The sequence below is a fragment of the Melanaphis sacchari genome, unplaced genomic scaffold (genome assembly GCF_002803265.2).
Source record: "Melanaphis sacchari strain LSU unplaced genomic scaffold, SCAv2.0 Contig0_pilon_pilon, whole genome shotgun sequence".
NCBI lineage: Eukaryota > Metazoa > Arthropoda > Insecta > Hemiptera > Aphididae > Melanaphis > Melanaphis sacchari.
Genome location: NW_020270366.1, coordinates 23,768,062 through 23,789,447, shown reverse-complemented (window position 1 = coordinate 23,789,447; position 21,386 = coordinate 23,768,062). Strand labels below are relative to the sequence as shown.

The window sequence follows — 21,386 nt, the reverse complement described above, 5'->3', positions numbered from 1 at the left end:
CTAACAATACTTAAAAATCGGAATAAACTATATCACCCACTATGATAATTAACATCTAAGTAATCAAAACTACGTTTATAAAGCAAATAATATTAATAATTTTCAATTTCAATCTAAAAACAATAAACAGTCATTATCTCCATCGCTAAAAAATTCTAACCTTTAGTGCCACTATTTCAAAAAAAAAAAAAAAAAAAATAAGAAAATATTTAATCTTCCCTAATTGATACCTCGCTGATCTTATCAAGCATGCTACTGCTTCTACTAATTTAAACAATAATAAACAATATTTATGATAAGCAAAGCCAGAGGTCACAACTATTTTTCCCACATACACGGAGAAAAAGATTTACCACTGCTATTATTCATTAAAGAACTAATAAACTTTTTGAATAGGGAAATGCATTCTCAGATTTAATTCGTCCCGGAAATTTTAGTTGTTAATTGACTTTCACCTATTTTAAACATCAACCAAATGCTCCATAAATCTACAGAAAAATAATTAATTTTCTAAATGAAAACTATACTGAAATTCACACATACAAGTATCAATTATAATCTAACAAAGCATTTAAAGTAATAATAAGGTATACCCATCCGTCGACTCTTGTTTTTAAAATTAGTTTAGCATTAGAAGAAATTGTCAATTGATAATTTCGCTAGGAAAGTAACTAATATCCTGCACTATTAAACTGCTAAATGAATCAATGGAAACAATAATGGTGTTTTTAATATAAATGTAACACTTCATACCAAAGTAAAAATATAAGAGCCACACAATCCACAAAAAAATTTCTCAATGCATAAAGTAATTGGATCACTTTGAAAGCTATTGATTCCATTCTTCTCGATGTATCATATGCGGTGGAAATAATCTAATAGCATCGTGTACCAAAGCACGGGAGTCTTCTGCCATTTGTGCGCAAATTGCGCAATGGCAATCAATCTGCTAACTACAATGGATACACTATTTATAAATAAGTTCAACCACAATGCAGATATCTCTACAATTCAAAGTAAGCCTTATAATAACACAAACAGCGATTTCAATATGGAAATGCTAATCTTATTACTCAGCTCTCATCCAAAACCGATCAAGGTAATCATCAAAAGAGACTAGACAGTAGTATTTTCAAAATTTAAAAAAACTAAAAAAACAACATTTTTGAGAAACTTGTCAGCCAACCTCCTCGTGGTGTTTCTTGGGTTATGCTAATAGGCTGAATATCTTACTAAATATTGAATAAAATATATAATGACCTGGGAATCAACTCGTACGTATCTCTAAATGACCCGGGAATCAACTCGTACGTACCTCTTAAGGACCCGGGAATCAACTAATACATGAAAAAGGTCTTGGGAATCAACTCACCTATACCGGTATAGATAAAGTGTAACTACTATCTCTTGAAGAAGTATCTTCACTAAAATGTCTTTTCAATCCGTTATTCCTGTCCGCATATTATTGTATGTATTATTGTTTGAGTTAAATATTTAAAAGATTACTTTAAACAAAATCATTTTAGAATAAAAAATATACTGAGTAATATAAGTTGACTGTTATTGTTTTTTCGTATGCAATTGTTTATCATGGAACTCAAATTAACAATGAATTATTTTTAAATGATAGGGTACACTTGAAAGCAGAGTGGTTACTTATATTTTTTCCTCTTTTTTAAATATCTTTCGATTATTTAAATGTTCGACAACAAGTTTATTATTATATAAAAAACTATAATATTATGAAAATATTAGCTAAATTATGTCAACCAGTCTTTTAGACTAATGAAGTCAAGGAAGATTGTAATATTTATTCTAAGGGACAAGAAAAAATATTCTTTTAAAAATTCAATTTATTCTTATAAAAACAATTTAATTTTTGTTGTATAAAAAATAGTAGTTTAATTAACATAAATTATATGATGAATCGAGGAATTCTAAATTAAAATAAAACGTTGTGAATAATTTGAATTAGCATGTATAATACATATATGTATCTATTGGCTATTACCTAAAATTATATAGATATCTTACTTTAATATCAAGTTATAAAATATAATTATATACATTTAAAAACATTTTAGGATCTTTAAAACATTAATTCTATTGTAGGTACATTGGATTCTGAAAGTTATTCGAGTAAAAATATTTAAACAAAACAACAATATAATAAAATTATAACAAATAAAATATCTTATTAATATACTTATATCTAATAAATTGAATTATCTACACATTCTATATTATTTACATTATATTTATAAGAGTTTATGATTTGGTATTCATTTGTATTATATTTGACATAATACAAGCAATTATAGTAAAAATATGGTATAATGTATTACAATGACTATTTTACAAAAATGCAATAAAATTATGTCTAATAATGTCTTTATTATAACAAATAGAAAAGTTTAGAACATATAATAACAAATAAAATATATGATGTGCATAATATTTACCATATTATTACCATCGTATACGTTTACGTATCAATAACGTCAAACAGAATCTATAGTTTTAATCGATTCGTTTTTGACGTTGTTATTATTTATATTATTTTGTGCTACAATATCATCTTCGTTATTTTTAAATATGTTGTCTCTTTTATCAGCTTTGTATGTCAACCTGAAAGTAGTACAAAGTAATATTATTACACCTTGAATAATGATATCAAGTTTTGAACATTCAACAATAAATAATTAATAAGCAGTAAAAATATGAAACACAATAATTGTAGGCTTAAGTAGTAAAGTTTAAAATTATATTTCGTATGTTTGTTGTATGATACTACTTATAATAAATTGAGAAGGGTTGTAGAACCGTAACAATTCTAAAAACTCAGTTTATCAATTTTAAAACACAAGCATTTTATGTTGAATTTAATGCATTCGAGAGTAAAAATAACGCACTTACAAAAGTCAAAGACTATAAAAAATATATACTTTAAATTAAAAATGTATTAATCGAGTATATATAATACACCTAGGTATACTAAAAACGATACTTAAAAATGAATACAAAACTTCTAATTATATTATATACATTTTAGTTTTTAGTAAACGTGGTTTTAATTTTTCGTTGTTACTTATATTATCATATGTTTACATAAAAATCTCATAATTTTAACTATACCTATTTGAAAATTATAGTTAATTAGGCATATTATTATTGTAATTATAAAATGAATATAATATAATTGTCATACTAATATTAGGGATTATGTGATATTAAATAGGTAGTTAATATAATTCTAGATTTCAATTAATTACTTAGACAATAATTATACTTAGAAAAATATTGTATTAAATGTATACGCATTTTTTAAAATTTTTTTTTTCAAAACCTACTGTGGATATCAGTTTAGTTTTAATTTATATATATATTGATTATTTATAACTCACAACATAAATTTAACTTATTTAAAGTAAAAATGTATGTAAGATATTTATTATAGTTTATTAAATTTGGAGGCTACTCAATAAATAATTTTAAAATCGATTATCGTGTGTTCGAATAAAATACGTCGTACCGTTATACTGACTATAATGTACGATTATATTATGGCATATATCATAATATTATACAATATGTGAGTATAAGAAGTTAAATGTTCCTACAAAATCAAATTAGAAACCGCGGAAAATATCAAACGTTTTGTTTGTATTTTATAGCCTTATAAACTCACACGTTTAGATAAAATCAATATTGACCAGCAGCCAACCATAATAACGATCAAAATCAAATTAAAAGGCGGACAACCCTGCAATACTTATACCTATATTTTGTACTAAAACCACTTAATTTCGTTGAGCGAATTCCCACTACCGTTTATATATTATTATTAATATTGCACAGACTTTGAGAAAATTTAAAATAATTTTATTACAATATTATCGTCCGACCAAATTCAAAATTTATAGATTTTAGTTTCTACCCTCGTAATAATATTTTACCAACATGACTTATCATGTAGTTTGACAGAAAAAAAAATATACGCATATTTAAATTATAAATGAAAATTGTAGTTCCAATAATAAAAGCAATTCAAATATTTTTGAGAAATGCCAATAGTTATTTGTGGTTATTTATAAATATTAACGAGAAGTCGGTGCAAATATGTTTACGGCGTAGGTATGCTCTAGATTTTGCAGAATTCGAATATAAATATACGGTTAAGGAATTTTCTATTCGTTATCGCATTATATAGTATGCGTGTATAATATACTCACTACTCAGTTCATTTTTTTTGCGTGAAAATTGCAAGTTTAAAAAAATGAATTATGTACTATACGTTACGATCAGGGATATGAATTTAACTTTTACATTGTACATATTTTAAACGAAAATGTACATAATATATCTTAACAATAAATGTATATGAAAAATGCGATTTTATAACAATACTGAATACTACAGAGAATAACATTATAAAGTTGCGTAGAATATTATCACATTGTATTTACCCGAATAGTATGACAACTGGAACAGTAAAAACCGCAGTCAACAAGAAAAATGCTCCCGGTAGTGTTTCAAATGTGAGCTTATATAATTGATTATATAATGGATAAATAATAATTGGAGCGAGCGTTTCCAGCATACCACGAACTGAATTGAGTTGTGCTAAAAAAAAAAAATGTTATAAAAATTATGTACGCCTTATAAATGTTTTTGTTACAATTATAGATTTTAATAATAATTGTATTTAACGAAATGTTATCTTTGACAGTTTGCCGTTATTCCGTAATCTTTGACGTTTTAAATGATTGAAAAACAATGTTATATACTTTCGAGTAGCTTAGATAAAATTGTCTTTAAAAATAATTGCAAATCCAATAAGTTTATTAATAACACTTATAGTAACAACTTTTACCTAATTCACTGTTATCGACAAGTTTTGACGCCATCGAAGTGCTAACTGTGAACGCTGCACCGTGGAAAATATCTATCACTGGCACTGAAATTTTAAATTGTAATCGTGAATTCGTATATACATATATACATACACATTGTGATTTATCATTAGTCATTTGTCAAACGTGGTGTATGACCAACCTGCGTACAGCTGCCAAGGTTGGGTGACGAAACTGTAGCACACTGCCGCGATTAAGTCGAAACTGCTGCCGATAAATCCTATAGCTGCATCGTGCATTTTCAGTTTTACACTCATTAACCATATAGCTACGATAGTACCTATAAATAAAATAATGCACATGATAAATATTTGCTATTAACTGTTTTTAACGATGTGTAAATAGTAAATTATTAATTTAAATTTTCAATTTGACATAATATTTACGCGTTAGGTATATGTTTGAATTATATGTCATTAATAATCATTAATAAACTGTTACAGTTTCGCGATAATGCTTTAGTCCAAGACAAAACGTCTTGTACCAATGTAAATATAAAATATATTATATGACATGCGTGTACATTCGTTTTACTTTTTATAGTTTGTCGGTTTACTTTCATTTGTAAATAAGGTTGGTTTGGATTTATACGTTGATAAATATATGTTTATATACCTCTTATAATGTATTATGGTAATCTATACTAATTTTTGTCCTTTAATATCAACTACTCCATGTCACTATATGTAGTGGTTTCTAGTATATATTTAGAGAGAAAATTCAAAAGAAATGGAAGAGTAATTCATATAAATTATTATTAACCCAAATTTTTACGCAAATAAACCGATTATGTAAATTATGTAACATATAAAATTGTCTTCACGCTCTAAATCTAAAATATAGACGACTCTACTTACATATCTACAATTGGCTCGACCTTGTGATATCTCATATTATAATAATTGATGATTGCTATAACGATATTAAGTTGTAATTTGTAATACAAAAAAATAATTAATTCATATAGGTAGTTAATTATATAGTATGTAGAATCACTGTATGTATAATGAAATAATGATTTTAAATGCGGTTATTTATTATAATATATCTACAATATAATTTTGATACTGATATAGAATTTTTTTTTTTCGATTTGCTAAAAGTTTACAAATTTTCTATGTATATTATATTCTTGCTATTTTAAATTGGAAACTAAACACAGATTATAATTTAAAACTATTTTCTTTTTTTATGAAATTCGACAAATTCATAACACAAATAAATTAATGCAATATAATCATGAAACCATTATATACATATAATATCATATTTTATGATTGTAACCTATTTTAAATTCTGCTAATAGTCGTTAATTAAATTTAATAACTTATGATTATTTTTGTTTTTAATCATCCACTAACATAGCTCAGTGAAGTCTTGTATTTTTCAATTTATTATTTACTTTTATTAAAATTGAAATGAATTAATAAATTCTTGAACTAAACCAATATATAATTTAGTAAAAATAATAACATTCAAAGATAACCCAAACATACACAGTGCAGATACAATAACTATTAACTATACCTACTAAATGATTCATAACCGAAATTGAACGTTTTATTGGTGATTATCATTTTATTAAAATAAATACGCGTAATGCTATTATTACAACATATAATATATTTATAGATACTCATATAATGAGCAAGTCAATAATAGTTTCTAGCTAAGTATTTTTTAAATGGAAATACATATTACACATTTATTTATTTAGTTTAGTGGGTAGATTGTAGATACGTGTGTTATAGATAACGTAGAAAATCGAAAATATCGTATACCACCATTAAATACTTCATTTCCACATGAACAAATATTGTTTTTGAACCCAAAACAATATTGATGTAGAAATCAGTATAAACTATATAGTGTAAAAATCAATTAATGTATACTTCGATTTTCAACTGTTTACATTAGTTTTTAATAACTTTCGAAGTTAATTAATACTAAAATTAATAATTGTTATTGAATTTGCAAGAACAAAAATAATCTTATGAGTTTTCCCCAATATAATATATACCAACATGCACCATCAACTTAGCTAAACTAATTTTATTTTGCTTAAAAGTATTACCTATAAGTATCCCAGTCATTTTGTATGTAGCGTAAAGGCTGTAATCGATTTCGTTCCATCCAAATTTATATCTGACAAAAAGATAAAGTATGGAGTATTCACCTGAAAAAAAAGTTATTTGAAATATCACTCATTTATTTATAGTGGTAATGTATTTAATACATTAAATATAATTAAACACTTAAGTTTACTTTTCAAGTTTACTTTGCATATTAGCATAACAGTATTTATTAACACAATAGACTCCATTAAATATCAAATAATGAAATACAAATTGTATTGTAATTTATAAACGTTTGTCTGATAATAAAATTGAGATTTTAAATTAAAATAATTTATGTTTTTAGAATATTTTGGAATTTAGAGAAATTAGAAAAATACGATACATCATATAAAATATAAACGTGTATAATTTAAGAAATGTTTGTAAAAAATTGTAGATAGAAAATACAACATTTAATAGGTATATTATTAAATAAGATTTAAGTTAAACATACATGTTAATTTGCATGAGTTACATATTATTATTTTTAAGTAAAATTGCAGGTAAAATTTAAAAATAAAAGTGTAACTATAATATAAATGTATTATCTACCTAGAATACCTAGATTTTAATAAATTATAAATAAAAAAACATACATGTTTAATATATTATTAACAGTATTTAAAAAATGTCAATAATTATCCTATTAAATAAACTCGACTGAAAGAAAACTTTTTCAGTATTAAGTATTTTAATATAATTTCACAGTTTGACATTTGAATTTTAAATGAAAAAAAAATTACATGTTTTCAATCATTTAATTATATAATTTTTAAATATTTTTAATATTAATGATGATGATGATGATGATGATGATAATGATGATAATGATGATGATATTTAAAAAAATAAATGTATTAAAATAAACAAATAAAATATACGAAATATATATATGTATGTATATATAATATATATATACCTATAATACAATAGATATTATATTTCAGCGTAGAAGAGTGTTATGGAACTTATTTAAAAAAATTTGCTTTTTCATTATAGTTTGTTTAGTAAAATATTGAATTATAAAAAAATGTATACCTACATTATACATTGAACCAAATAATAAAAATACTAAATGTTCATATACATAGACAAAAGGTATATATGTATAGGTATTGATTATACGTAGGTGTACTGTATTTTTGAATGAAGTAGGTATTAGTTTATAATAAATAAGCTACAACATCAATGTATAAATAAAATTTATATAAATTAAATAAATGGAATTAATCTTAGTTTTCAAATTATTGATGGTAGATGAACTACATATTTTCAATATTTAGCTAACATATTATATGTAAAAGTTCATAACCTCTCAAAAGTTTTTGATAAATGTATTTTACATTAAAACCATTTCCTTATTGAAATCTCACATTTACTTGAACTTTACGTTCGCCTACACTGTCAATCTTAATATTTTATACAAATGTCTAATAAATATTTTGTTTCAAGTTTATTTACTCAAACTTCCATTTTAAAAATCTAACTTTTCTGAAGTTATCTTATCATTATTTTAGAAAAATGTTCAAAATATTATAATTCAATATTTAAACAGTATGATTTATATGGTACATTATATATTTTTATGCTTTATATAAGTGCGTATATAGAATTAATAAAAATATATTTTTTTAACCTAGGTATAATTAAGTGTCTTTAAATGTAAAATACAGTATAAAACAATTATATTAATTGATAAACGATGAATATATATATATAATAAATGTTAGATTAAAAGAAAAATAATAATCAAAAAAATACTCTGAATTTTAAGTAACTGACTAGTGTAATTTAACTACTAATAGTGACTAATTGTATTCTAATCAATTGTTTTATAATTTAAATTAAAAATTTAAATATTATGAATATTGTTGATTTTATCATGTATATATATATTTAAAAAAATAGAATTTTAATAAAAATAGATGTCATTAATAGAGCACTAAAAAGTATCGAAATATGCGGCCATAAAAATATGCATTAAAAATCATGAAAATATATACAACAAATATGTATGAAATTTTTTTTATTTATATAAATTCACAAATTAAACAACTTATAATAATTCCTTAATGATGAAAAATGTTCACTTTAATATGCAATACATTTCAAATTTTGTAAAAATATACAATAACCATTAAATATGCAGAAAAATGCAAAAAATGTGATTATTAGATTCAAATTATTATGATTTGTGAAAATAACTGACAAAAATCCAAAAAAGTGAAAAGGAAAAAAATATGGCACGACTGCAGAGAAATCCGCGTTCTAGTCGTTACATACTTCATTAATTACAGTTATCAATAATTTATACAATATCCTGTATAATAAATTAGCATAACATTTAAGTTAAGTTAGTTTCCGTTTATTATAATTTAGAAGTAAAAAAGATGAGTAACTTTATACACATCGAAATAAAAATATTTTTATTTAAATAATATTATACTAATGGATAGATTATATAGTCCATTAATATATAAATTTAAAAAACAAAAAAACATAAGAATAAAGTAAAGTACAAGAATTACACGTATAGTTATGCTGTATTTGTGAACATAATTTACATTTTAATTTTTATTGTAGACTGTAGAATGTAGAACCTCACCTAACCTAACCTATAGGATACTGTAGTAGGTTAGTTAATATAATAGTTTTGTTTTTTTTTCTTACACAAGCTAACTGAATCATCATATTGTGGCGTGTCAATCAATATTCAATTAATATAATATCGATTATACAAATTGTAAGTTTGTTTTATAATCGAACAATTGATAAATTAACGTTACGATTTTTCTGATTTTTTTTATCGTAAACTGTATCTTTGTTAATATTTATTATGATTGCAAACTACTCTTTCCATACAGAAAATGTTAGTCATAACAATTGTAAAAGAATAGAATACCTACTTTAAAAAAAAAATGAATAAATCATCACTTTCAAGTAAAATATTAGCTTATAATTCTATGAGCAAAATACATTGACCTTTATTTATCTGCTAATAAGGGCCAGGCACTAGTGAGTAATGCTAAATACACTTAAACATTCTTGAATAGACAAGTGATATTTAAGTTATGCAAGTAAACAATTATTTTTCGCTTCGCAGCGATGTTTCATAATTTATTATATTAGTTAAATAACTGAAATATAAACTAAATTTAAAAAATAAGGTTTTAAGAAGAGAGTCGAGATATAATTCCCTATTAAGTTTCTAATACTTTTGATTTTTCAAAATCTATGTGGCGTGTAGGTACATAATATTAATATTCTATGTTGTGGTACTTACAGATTAAGTTTGAACATATTTTCAAGAGAGAGAAATTCTCTTGAAACGTTAAATGACTGCGTTATACCCATATTGGTAATAATTATCAAATACCGTACTTCAGTTCTCAAGAAGAATATATACTACGTGAAAATAGACTGTAAATAGGGTTTTCAGCAAAATATTACGAATACCAGTGATTTAGTAATATTCACCCCTATATATATTTATATGTGGTATGTATGATTTATATATTTCAGAGCAACTGTTAAAACCTAGGCCAACAATAACTTTTCATTGTGACTGCACAATGTCTCGTGCAATACGATTTATGTAGCCGTTGTATAATTCGAATTCATACTATACGAGTATTATGTCTGGTACAATTCTATGCAATGGGTAAATGGGTTTATCTATCACATTTATCCATTGTAGTAATTGGTTAATTTCAAGTATTATCATTACCAAACTAGCGGTAGTTTAATATCGCGTTTAAACTTTCTGTGGTACCTTTAGGCTATACGAAGTGGGTGATAGGTGTCTACTGTATTATTTACAAATATTATATTATTAAGTAGTTAAAGAGAAGTTTTTAATTTGGCGTACCGAGGACGTTTCACAACGATAAACTATGAATTGTCCAATTCATTTATTTTAATTGCCCGTGTAATTACGATTAAAACTGCCGTCCGTCATGTTGGATAGTATATTTTTCAGAAGCCAAACCTAAATTCGTTATAATATTGTATAAATAATTCGTATACATGATGATTTTCTAGAAATAATTTGAACATATATAATTACAATAAATTAGTTATAATATTAACAATAAACCTTGCTGTAGAAGCGAATAAAAAAAAAAAATTGTAATTATCAACAAGACTTTTTAATGTTTCTCGGGTATATCAATTTATTACTGCAGATAATAATATACTTATTATTATAACTGAAAGTTGCAAAATATATATAAATATTATTTTATTGTAATACTCATAGGTACATTTCAAACACTTTTCATATTATGTCTAATACAATAATATCCATGAGTATAGAGTTATAAGTAGGTACCACACTTACAAAAGACAATAAGTGAAAAGGTATTTAAAGCATCGAATTCAATTAGTGTAAGAAGATCAAATTTTAAAACAGATGATATTATTATCAGTTCATAATTCTACCTTTTAGTAAAAATAAGCAAAATTAAATCTTAAAATGTAATTAAAAATGTAGTCCTAAAAATTATTATTAATAATCATAAATAATTTATAAATATTTTATAATATAAATATAAAAATATAAAATTATTTATACTTCTTAAATTTATATTCGTTTGTAATACTATTTTGTTAAACAACGTCTGGTGTTAATTAAGAATCATGAAAATCACTTTGATGTTTTGTTCAAGGAAAACGTTAATTAATTTCGTTACAGATGTATAATTCCTTCGATGTAAATTTAAACCAAGCCGTGGTTCTACACATTATAGTTTATATAATATATATATATAAATTAAATCTCTATACACGATCGTATTAGTTAGGAGAATATAATCATAAACGATAATATCGTATGTGTTATCAAACTGCTGTAACCCATAGAATATTAGCTAACAGACAAGCAGTAGAAGTAAATACTTCACGTACAGACATAATTTTGTAGAACCATTTGTTTGTTGTTATTATTTATTTAAATCCTTTACTTCCCAATCAACAAATTAACAGTGATATGTAAAAGAATAGTTTTCTTAATGTGTGCTTACTGTTTTCTAATTAAATAACATATTTACGGTCACCAATTAGAGGAGTCGAGACAATGTACTTGCTCCTCTTCCTAAAATATCATATCCATGCGCGTCCATAAGCGTGTTATAATACTACTTGTACCTACGTATAATGCTGCACAGCTCTCTAATTGACCGACATTTATTTAAAAGTTCGACTAGATATATTTTTTGTAATATTGTTGACCTATTTTAAGGAATCTAATATATAATATATTAATGCGGGTAGGCTACAGTAATACTGTTTAAATTTTAAATTATTACATATTATTCTGTTAAATTCTTAATCGACCCACGGATAGTTATGCATGCAGCGTTTCCCATTAAGTGCATGCCCGTGTTTTTATGTTCAGATAAAATTTTACTAGCGTATAGTAACACAATGAAAATAAAACAATACTTATTAATTGGTTTTGTTGTTTTCGTGTGACGATTGAGTGTAGGATGATTTCATGGTATCGATACACGGATCGTTAATAATAATTGTAGAACGTGTGAACCCAATTATTACACGTTCGTATTATGAACAGTACTGTACTTGAACTAAAGCGTACACAGTTTTCTCTTAAAATATTATATTATTTTGAAATGAACTGAAATATTTGATCGATTCAAATCACTTGTCGCGAAGTGAGGTAATGATTATGCGGATGCCTATGGATTGCGAAAATATTAACCGAAATGAGCACAATAATATTATTATTTTACTATTGTTTGTATGCGGCGGCATGGTGAACAGTGACTTTATGTACCTAATCGACATAATGAATGTGCATCGACTATAAAATAGAATGCGTTACATAAACAATATTTACTAAGAACAACAGCGTTAAGATTTTATACACGACACTGTTGAAGCATTGCAGGGTTATTTTTTAACGTGTTCAAAAGAAATGAAATATTTGTTACTCCTATACATATTATAATAAAGTTTAATATTATTATCTTATACTTCTATTATATTTCTTACACACACACACATATATATATATATATATATCAACGATTGTTGTTATTTAGACATCGGGCACTCGCGCGTGAAATACTTACTAAGATAGTGTTTATAATATTATATTATACCTAGTTGAACACGTCTTGCGTTAGCTCTTAGAATAATAATATTATAATAACTGTTTTGAAGGATTAATAAAAAAAAACCAAAAATGTTTTTACCGTTAATTTAATTAGAATTCAGATATTTGTTGAGAGATTTGTAGAAATGCATATTATCTTCGTTTTATACAATAAGAAAACGTACATTTTTTAAATACAATCGCGGCAACATTATAAGCAAAATCGTCGGAATTTGAATTTGAATTTCAGTATTTTTTTTTTTGTACTATTTAAAGTATTTTTAAATAAAAGAGTTAGTTCACATCTTCTGGGAGAAATTTTTTCAAAAGCGTATTCTGTGTTTCGTTCAAAATGTAAGCTATTTCAAGAGTTGAACATCGTACAGCCATATAGGTGCCTCACAGTGCACAAAGCTCTATATTCATATATTTATTCACCTATACACAATAAGTGTACGCCATATATACATACGTATATTACATAAACATATATGCATTTGGTAATAATTACAGAATGATAAATATAATGTTATACTGATTCTCGGGCATTGAGTAATATTTAAACGCATATTGATATTTATCATTTCAACTTAATAATTGCCAAATAAAAATAAATTTCTTACTAGATTTAAATTACAACTTTTTTCTAAAATTTTTTGTAACAATTTAAATACCTACACTTCAATAAATATAATACTAGTTAGATAAAAAAAAAAAAAAAAAAAAAAATGTATAAAATCAATAAATTATTTAATAATATATATTATTTTATCCAACCAAATCTAACTTTAATTTCACTAATTTATTAAGTCTCTTGGTCATGCTAAAATACTTTATGGTAACAAATAACTATTAATCAATATTAATATGAAAATGTAATTTACTAAATAATAGTCCAATTTTATGCATTTCTTAACTCACGCGCATGTTAGCAAAAAATAGTATATTATTAGTTTTTTCCATTGATTCAATAAATTTACTTATATCAATCTATTATCACTTTATCAGCTTCTCGACCTCTTATTCTTTCATATATAAAGTATGGTTTGATAGTAGCAATAATTTATAACAGTTCAATAACTTTTAACTAATAACATGTGTTTAATTAAGTAACTGGTAGAGCAATAAGATACAGTAAGCGAAAAATTTAGGTTTAATTAGATACCGTATGACTAAATATTAAAGTTATACTGATTGATTTTTATATTATTTTGTAATATATAGTATTTTTTTTAAACCCATTTCTCGCTTATTTCTATATTTTTAGTCTGAACATACGGGATGGAAAAAAACGAATTGTCTCCTATATGTTTTCATACTGAGTGTACCTGGTAATCAATAATGTTACTATTTTTTTTTTTTTTTACTCAAAAAACGTTTTTAGATTATAAATCGTATTAAATTTTAGTGATAAATAAAAAATAAAACCACAAAATCAAGAGTAAAATTAGGTATATACAAATTGATATATTAGCACTATTTTGGTGGTGCTCGGTAATTCTAATCTCGTAAAAAATTCGTATTACGAAAATTTACTAAAATTTTAAGATAAAATGTTACCACCAACAATTACAATAAATAGATCTTATTCAGTACATTTTACACATAAGCGTAAAATTTCAATTTTTTTTTTTTCATTTAAGAAAAAACCTATTTATGGATCCGATGCTTTTTTGTGTGAGGTTGAATGGCACTTTATATCTCTATCGGGCTGTACCCACTATAATAATTTAATTTAAGCTTAAAGTTATTCATAATAAAATTAATAAAAATAAATCATAATTATTATTATTTGAATGCACATTAGTATATCTGTGGTTAAATATTTGTTTGTTAATTAGCTTGTGATCGTAACAGAAAATACAGTTACGAGTACACAAACGTAATGTGATATTATTGATAAATTATTTTTTTATCAGGTATAATAATAATTTCTGATACTATATTTTTTCACTCAGACCAACTCGATTCTTCGATATCTACCTATATACAAAAAATAACTAAGTCGTTTTAATCTACAATATTTTATTTTATAAACCCACACCTATTATAACCGAGATATAACTGTACGAGATTATAAGTTATTACTGTAACAATTACTAATCTTTAAAAAAGTAAATAGGTATACTCCCTTCCCCGGTTTAATATGTACTATAATATCGTAAAGTATTATCGTAAATACGGTATAAGTATTGCCATTGGTATAATTAATAACAAACTACTACCAGTGCGTTTTATTATTTAATACATGCCTTCTCGATGAAAAAAAAAAAATATATATATATATATATTTAAGCTTAACAGAAAATTACCATCGAGACGAAAGAACAGTCGTTTTGAACGCGACGTAAAATTGTCTTACGTCTACGCTAAACCTCGAATCAAATTACAACACCCCGCGTATCCGTATTGTTTTCGATCGAATCTTAAAAAATGTAGGTATTTGATCGTTATTATACTTCTTTACGAGGTTCTAACGCGAGTCTCACTCGACAGATCACTCCTTCCCCCGCACGCTTACTCGTCAACCCTACAGCACGTCCGTCGCAGAGCTTGCCCCCCGATCTGTTGTGTGCAATATCGTCATCGTCATATCGTATCCATGTAACTATATATACGGCGTGCTACGCACGTTTTCGCTCACCTTGCATTGGCCCGATGGTGAGCGGCGACACGACGGTCATGTAGACGAGCAGCGACCGGCTGGGCCGTTTCTTGACCAGCACGCGCACCGAGTCGGCGATCACCTTGGGGTTGACCGTCTGCCAGATGGACGCGCCCCTCTCGTACGGCACGGACGTGTCCTTGACCAGGGCCGCGCCCAGCGCCAGCGCGGCCACGTTCATCGCTATGCACGCGCCGAACGTGCCGTAAAATCCGATGTTGACGTTGAGGAAGCCGGCCGTGCACGCGCCCACCGGCGTGGCGATGAAGTACAGCGACATGAGCATGCCGATGCGCTTGGTCCGGTCCTGGACGCGCGTGATGTCGGCCACGTAGGACGCGACGCCGACCACGCAGCATATCCGGGACCCGGTGAGCGCGGGCACCAGGCACTCGGACACGGCGGCCACGGCGGGCGACCAGTGCCAGTTGTACACGTTCAGCACGTTGAACGCGTCCGTCAGCAGCTGGCCGGCGATCGGTATGAACATGAGCGGCCGGCGGCGGCGGCCGTGCGTGTCACTCCACGGGCCGGCGAACAGTATGAACACCAGTGGCACCGAGTACTGGATGGTCAGCTTCCACGTCTGTATCTTGGCCACCAGCTCCTGCGCGTAGCTCTCGTTCAGACACTTGTCCCTCAGGTCGGCCGGCTGCACCGTGGCCGTCACGTCGCACCCCTTCCGCAGGATCAGGTTCGTGCCCACCTGTAACCGCGAGCGCTTATGTTATATCCGTCAGGTCGAGATATACCTAAGCTATAAAATACCTGCAAGTTCGTGAGTTTGTGCGCGCTAAAAACAAAAATGTCCGTACAAGTGTCCCACTATATATTATGTGTTTTCGAAAAGCGCTCGAAAATGCAGCGAATACGCCTTTGAATAGGCGGGAGGGGAGAGGAGGAGCTGCGCGCAACGACGGTTCGTAAATGTCGACGATCTGATTGTGTTTGTACGTATTTTTTTTTTTTTTACTTTTCAATTTACTGACAAGACCCAATCTCGTCCCAATACTTTTGATTTCAAACTCGCGATATATTTTTTTCGTTTGATCTCTGTGATCGAAACGATTGGACTTTGGCGGGTTTACCATAATGTGCAACGTCGTTCTTATTTGTAATCGTTTATCAATCTACATTACGATTGTAGTATCTCCAGATGCTGAAGACCAGTGATTGGTCCAGAGGTGTATCTTTTATTGTCTGGACCTCGCAACGTTTTCGAATTATTTATACGATTTTAGCGCTTATCCGTGTTTCATTTTATTGCTTTTTTTAACATTAAAATATGTTGTAAATATAAAAAGTAAATGTTAATTGTAAATTTAAAATTTTATCAAACTTTTTTTTTTGCTTTTTATTTTTCTGGCCTGCTAGATTTTAAAACTTTAAAAATTGACCTCTACCAATTTTAGGTTACTCATCTCTGCTGTAGACAGTATTTTCAAAGTTTTCAAACAAATTTTGTTTTTGGTAGACATTTTAAAACAGAACCTACTGTTTTATTAAAATAATTAAAATGTGTTAACAACAATTTAAAGCATTTTAATTGGTCTTTGAATGAAAAAAATAGTCAAGTAATACATAGGTAATATTATGGCATGATAATATGTCATGTATACAAGAAATCTAAAAATATGTGATTAAATGCAAAAAAAAAAATACCATAATATATTGAAACCTGTCACTTTGAAGAAAATGTCACTATAGCATTTAACACGGCTTGAGAGAATTGGTTGTAAGTTATGGATTTTCGAGTTCTAGCTATGGTGAAAACTATTAATATTATTAATATCACATAAGAATATCAATATAAACATAGAATAACATCGTATGATAAACCTCTGTTGAAAAAATCCCAGTTGCACTACTCAACGATATAGATATTACGTTAACAGTTTTAATTTTTAGGTTTTAGCCTAAAATATTACAAGTTTTAATGCGCACAATTCAACTCGTATAGACCTTTTATACCTTTTTAAAAATCTACCTATAAAGCTAATGACAAAAACTAACAAGATCGGGGAACGCAGACATTGGTATTATAATAAACGAAGTACGGTTCAATAATTTTTACGAATTCAAAAAATTAATAAAAATTGAATATTTGCGTCATAGTAAGTTTGTGATTATATTACATATTTTTATTTTTTGTGGTCATGAACTGGACGTTGTTCAGGAGTATTTGAATTGGTTTTTTTCGTCTAACAAACAAGTAATATAAAATAACAGTCAGCGTTTAGTAGTTAGAATTTAGTTTTGTTGATTTAAATATTAATGCTTTAAATACCAAGTAGGCATATAACTGCTGCAAATTATCATTTAAGCCTCAATTTTTATTTTTAACCCATCTAGGTATATACGACGACTCATAAAAATGACTAATTTTATTATTAAAATGGGAAACAAATTTGTTTTTACACATACATTTTTGAAGTCAGCACTTATGTTTCATCTCCGATATAAAGTTATATAAGATAAATATAATATGTCTTAAAAAACGAAGGCAGATGGTTACCATGAATATTATTTGCTTATAATTATTAATAACATTTTATAATGGTCAAAAATTAATAAATAAATATAAAAAATATATGAAAGAAATATATATTTTATATTGGTACACATTAATATTGGAGGTTTACTCCTACAACAAAAAAAAAAAATCCTACCTCCGTTGATTTAAGCACTTTAACCTCGATATTGCACGCCACACGTTTGACGGAAGGGGGGGAGGAGAGGCTGTAACCCTTGCTGTCAAATTAGCCAGTAGCCAGGGCGCAACCGACGTTCATCGGCCCAACGCATTTAAGTATAAGTACGTATTATACGATAAACGGACAATTTAAAACAATTTATGAACGCTGCAGCTATATACGGTATATGTATTTTGTAAATCTTCAAAACATACTGGCCATTTTAATTTGATATTCGATCGAATACCATTTTTTGATTACTTACCTCCAAGTGCCTTCCGAGAACAGACTCGTTGAACCGTAAATATTGTTATAAGACTTGCACGATTCCAGAGTATTTTTATACTGCATAAATAATACCCTCATATAATTTGTGTTTGAACAAGCGAGAAAGGGAAATAAATACCAAGTAAAGGTAGCTCTACCTTTCCTTGCCGTGTCGGTGAGTAAAACATTTCCCACTCTCATCACATTATGTGTCGCGTGCGTGGGATTTTTTAATATTTTTTTATTGATTTTTTGCATATATTTATAATTTGTTTTTAAATTAAAACGTCGAGAAAAAAAATCAAATGAATACCGGTATTTCACTTTTAACTTAATATAAAATACGTTTGTGTACTTTTAATTTTATCTTGATGATAGAATAAATATGACGCTGCAGGGATACTATCTTTGCATTTTGGGTAGAAGATGGTAATAAATAATAACATAATTATGTTACTGGCGTTTGTCCGTGTTTATTAATGTGCGCGTGTTAAAATTTGGTCAACTGTCAAATTAATTTAACTACATTACCCAAATCTGAAATTATAGTTGATTTTCATCAAGAATGTATTAAAATATTATAACCAAGAAAAATTAAATCTACGTTAAATAAAAATAAAATTATACATTTTAAAATACTTAGATTTTTCTGACATTTTAGAAGTGTTGTGTTGGAGTACTGACTTTTCTTTTTCAAATAACAACCACTTTTTTACTGCAAATTGTTAAGCCTAGCATTATCAATTTTCAGGACTAATATTTTTTCTTAGCATATGTAATGTTTAATTTCTTAAACACTACTCATTTAATTTTTTTTTAAATAAAATTATGTGTTTAATAATTAATAGTAAAAAAGTGAAATAAAAGTGAATATTATTGCTGAATTACCTTAAAAAAACTCTTTATAATATACACTCTATACATACTTTAATAAACACGTACTAAAATTAATTTTTATTTCTATAAAGAAAATATCATAGTGAAAAATTGTATACATTTCATGCATACCTGCATAATATTATAAACTATAGTAGTACTTACCAAAGCTGAAATAGCCAATGTTACAAAATACAAAAACAGCATTGGTTCCACGGTGACCTTTTCGATCCATTTTGGTTTTGTTATGAACATATTTATTTGAAACAAAAACAAATATCTAACTGTCTACAATAGTTGTAACACTTTCAAGAATATAAAAATACTGAGATCATATTAAGAATTCGTAGAGAATCACCACGACCATACGATAGAACTGTATTATTAATTAATAATGATAGTTTTTTTTTTTTTTTATAGGCTATCGACAAAAATTAATCGATCCAACTGTTGTTTCTCAAATTGTTTTTTCTATGAATATCACCAAAATTTAATTATTTTATCTTATTTCCGTTATTTTAAATTACAAAAGATGCTTTGTGTATTGTAAGTAAATAGTAGATATATTAAAATATTAATTTGTCAAAACGGAAGGTATTTTAAATACACGACAAAAATGCTTATGAACAACGACCTTGTCGGATTGTTTTCTGTTTAAAAGTGATTTTTTTTTTTTACTATTTACGTAACGAGTTTGTACCGAAAAAAATGTCATAAAAAATGTTAGTATTATTGTCGTCTGGTGTAGCGTTTGACGGACTGCGGCAGTGCGACTGCGTTTACCTACACTCACACTGAATGACGCCGTGTGTATGGAGTACCTGTAATAACCCACCTATAGCTGATGCGTTAGTACGTAATAACTTACCGCGATTAAGTAACATACCGGTCCGAGGTCGAGTTCAACTTTCTCCTTCATTCCACACGACCGTATTATGCCCAATAAGTGTTGCTGGAATCAAAGAACTGCCAATTTTTTTTTCATTCTATCAGTACATATTATATACGTTGGTGCATTGACAGTTGAGTACCGAATAGTAGTAATATGTTGTATAGCAGTAACGGTGGACAGTGGTTTTAAGTAGTGGCATTTATAGTTCTGTCCATAATATTATTATATTATGTACAAGTTTCCATTATGTATGAATAGAATTGTTCCCTCCTCTCATTCGTCGTTATATTATGCGAATTTCGGGTAATAGGAAGTAACGACGACAACGTGAATGAACGCGCGAAATCCACTCTTTCTAGGTCACAGTGTTATATATAGGTAGATAATCTTGCAGCGAGCTTGTATATAGGAAACGCATAATATATAATATGCTATTATTATTATTATTATTATTATGTGTGTACACAACATTCACTGGATATTACTGGATGATGTCACTACTGTTGCAAATATCGTCGTTTTTTAGAGTTGCCCGTGTAATGTTTTGTGGGTACCTATGTATACACGCTTCTAATATAATGATTGCCGTAATACGTATTGTGGATAAGATACAATTATTATTTTGATGCTCGTTAAATTTTTTCTTCCGGGTATGGACCAGATGCGCTTAAAACAAAATTTGTATTTTATGATCAGTAGTTACCAGTGTGAAAATAGCACTTCTTTTATTTAACGAAAAATTCACCAACTATTTCGTTAACCTTCTAATTTTACCTTCAGGTGTGAAAATGCGTTTTATTCAATCTAATTATTTTGACATTGAATAATCATAAATTACACATGAACTA

General features: G+C 27.4%; 1 protein-coding gene across 1 annotated transcript; it reads right to left on the bottom strand.

The window, feature by feature from the left end:
- Positions 1 to 2,396: 2,396 nt before the first annotated feature.
- On the bottom strand, positions 2,397 to 20,625 carry LOC112597799. Its single transcript, XM_025344022.1, has 7 exons — positions 19,812 to 20,625; positions 15,790 to 16,516; positions 6,988 to 7,089; positions 5,056 to 5,193; positions 4,874 to 4,957; positions 4,467 to 4,623; positions 2,397 to 2,628 (listed from the first exon to the last, which is right to left on the bottom strand). The coding sequence occupies exons 1-7, from the start codon at positions 19,899 to 19,901 to the stop codon at positions 2,502 to 2,504; spliced, it is 1,425 nt and encodes a 474-aa protein (XP_025199807.1). The 5' UTR covers positions 19,902 to 20,625; the 3' UTR covers positions 2,397 to 2,501.
- Between the last annotated feature and the right edge of the window lie 761 nt (positions 20,626 to 21,386).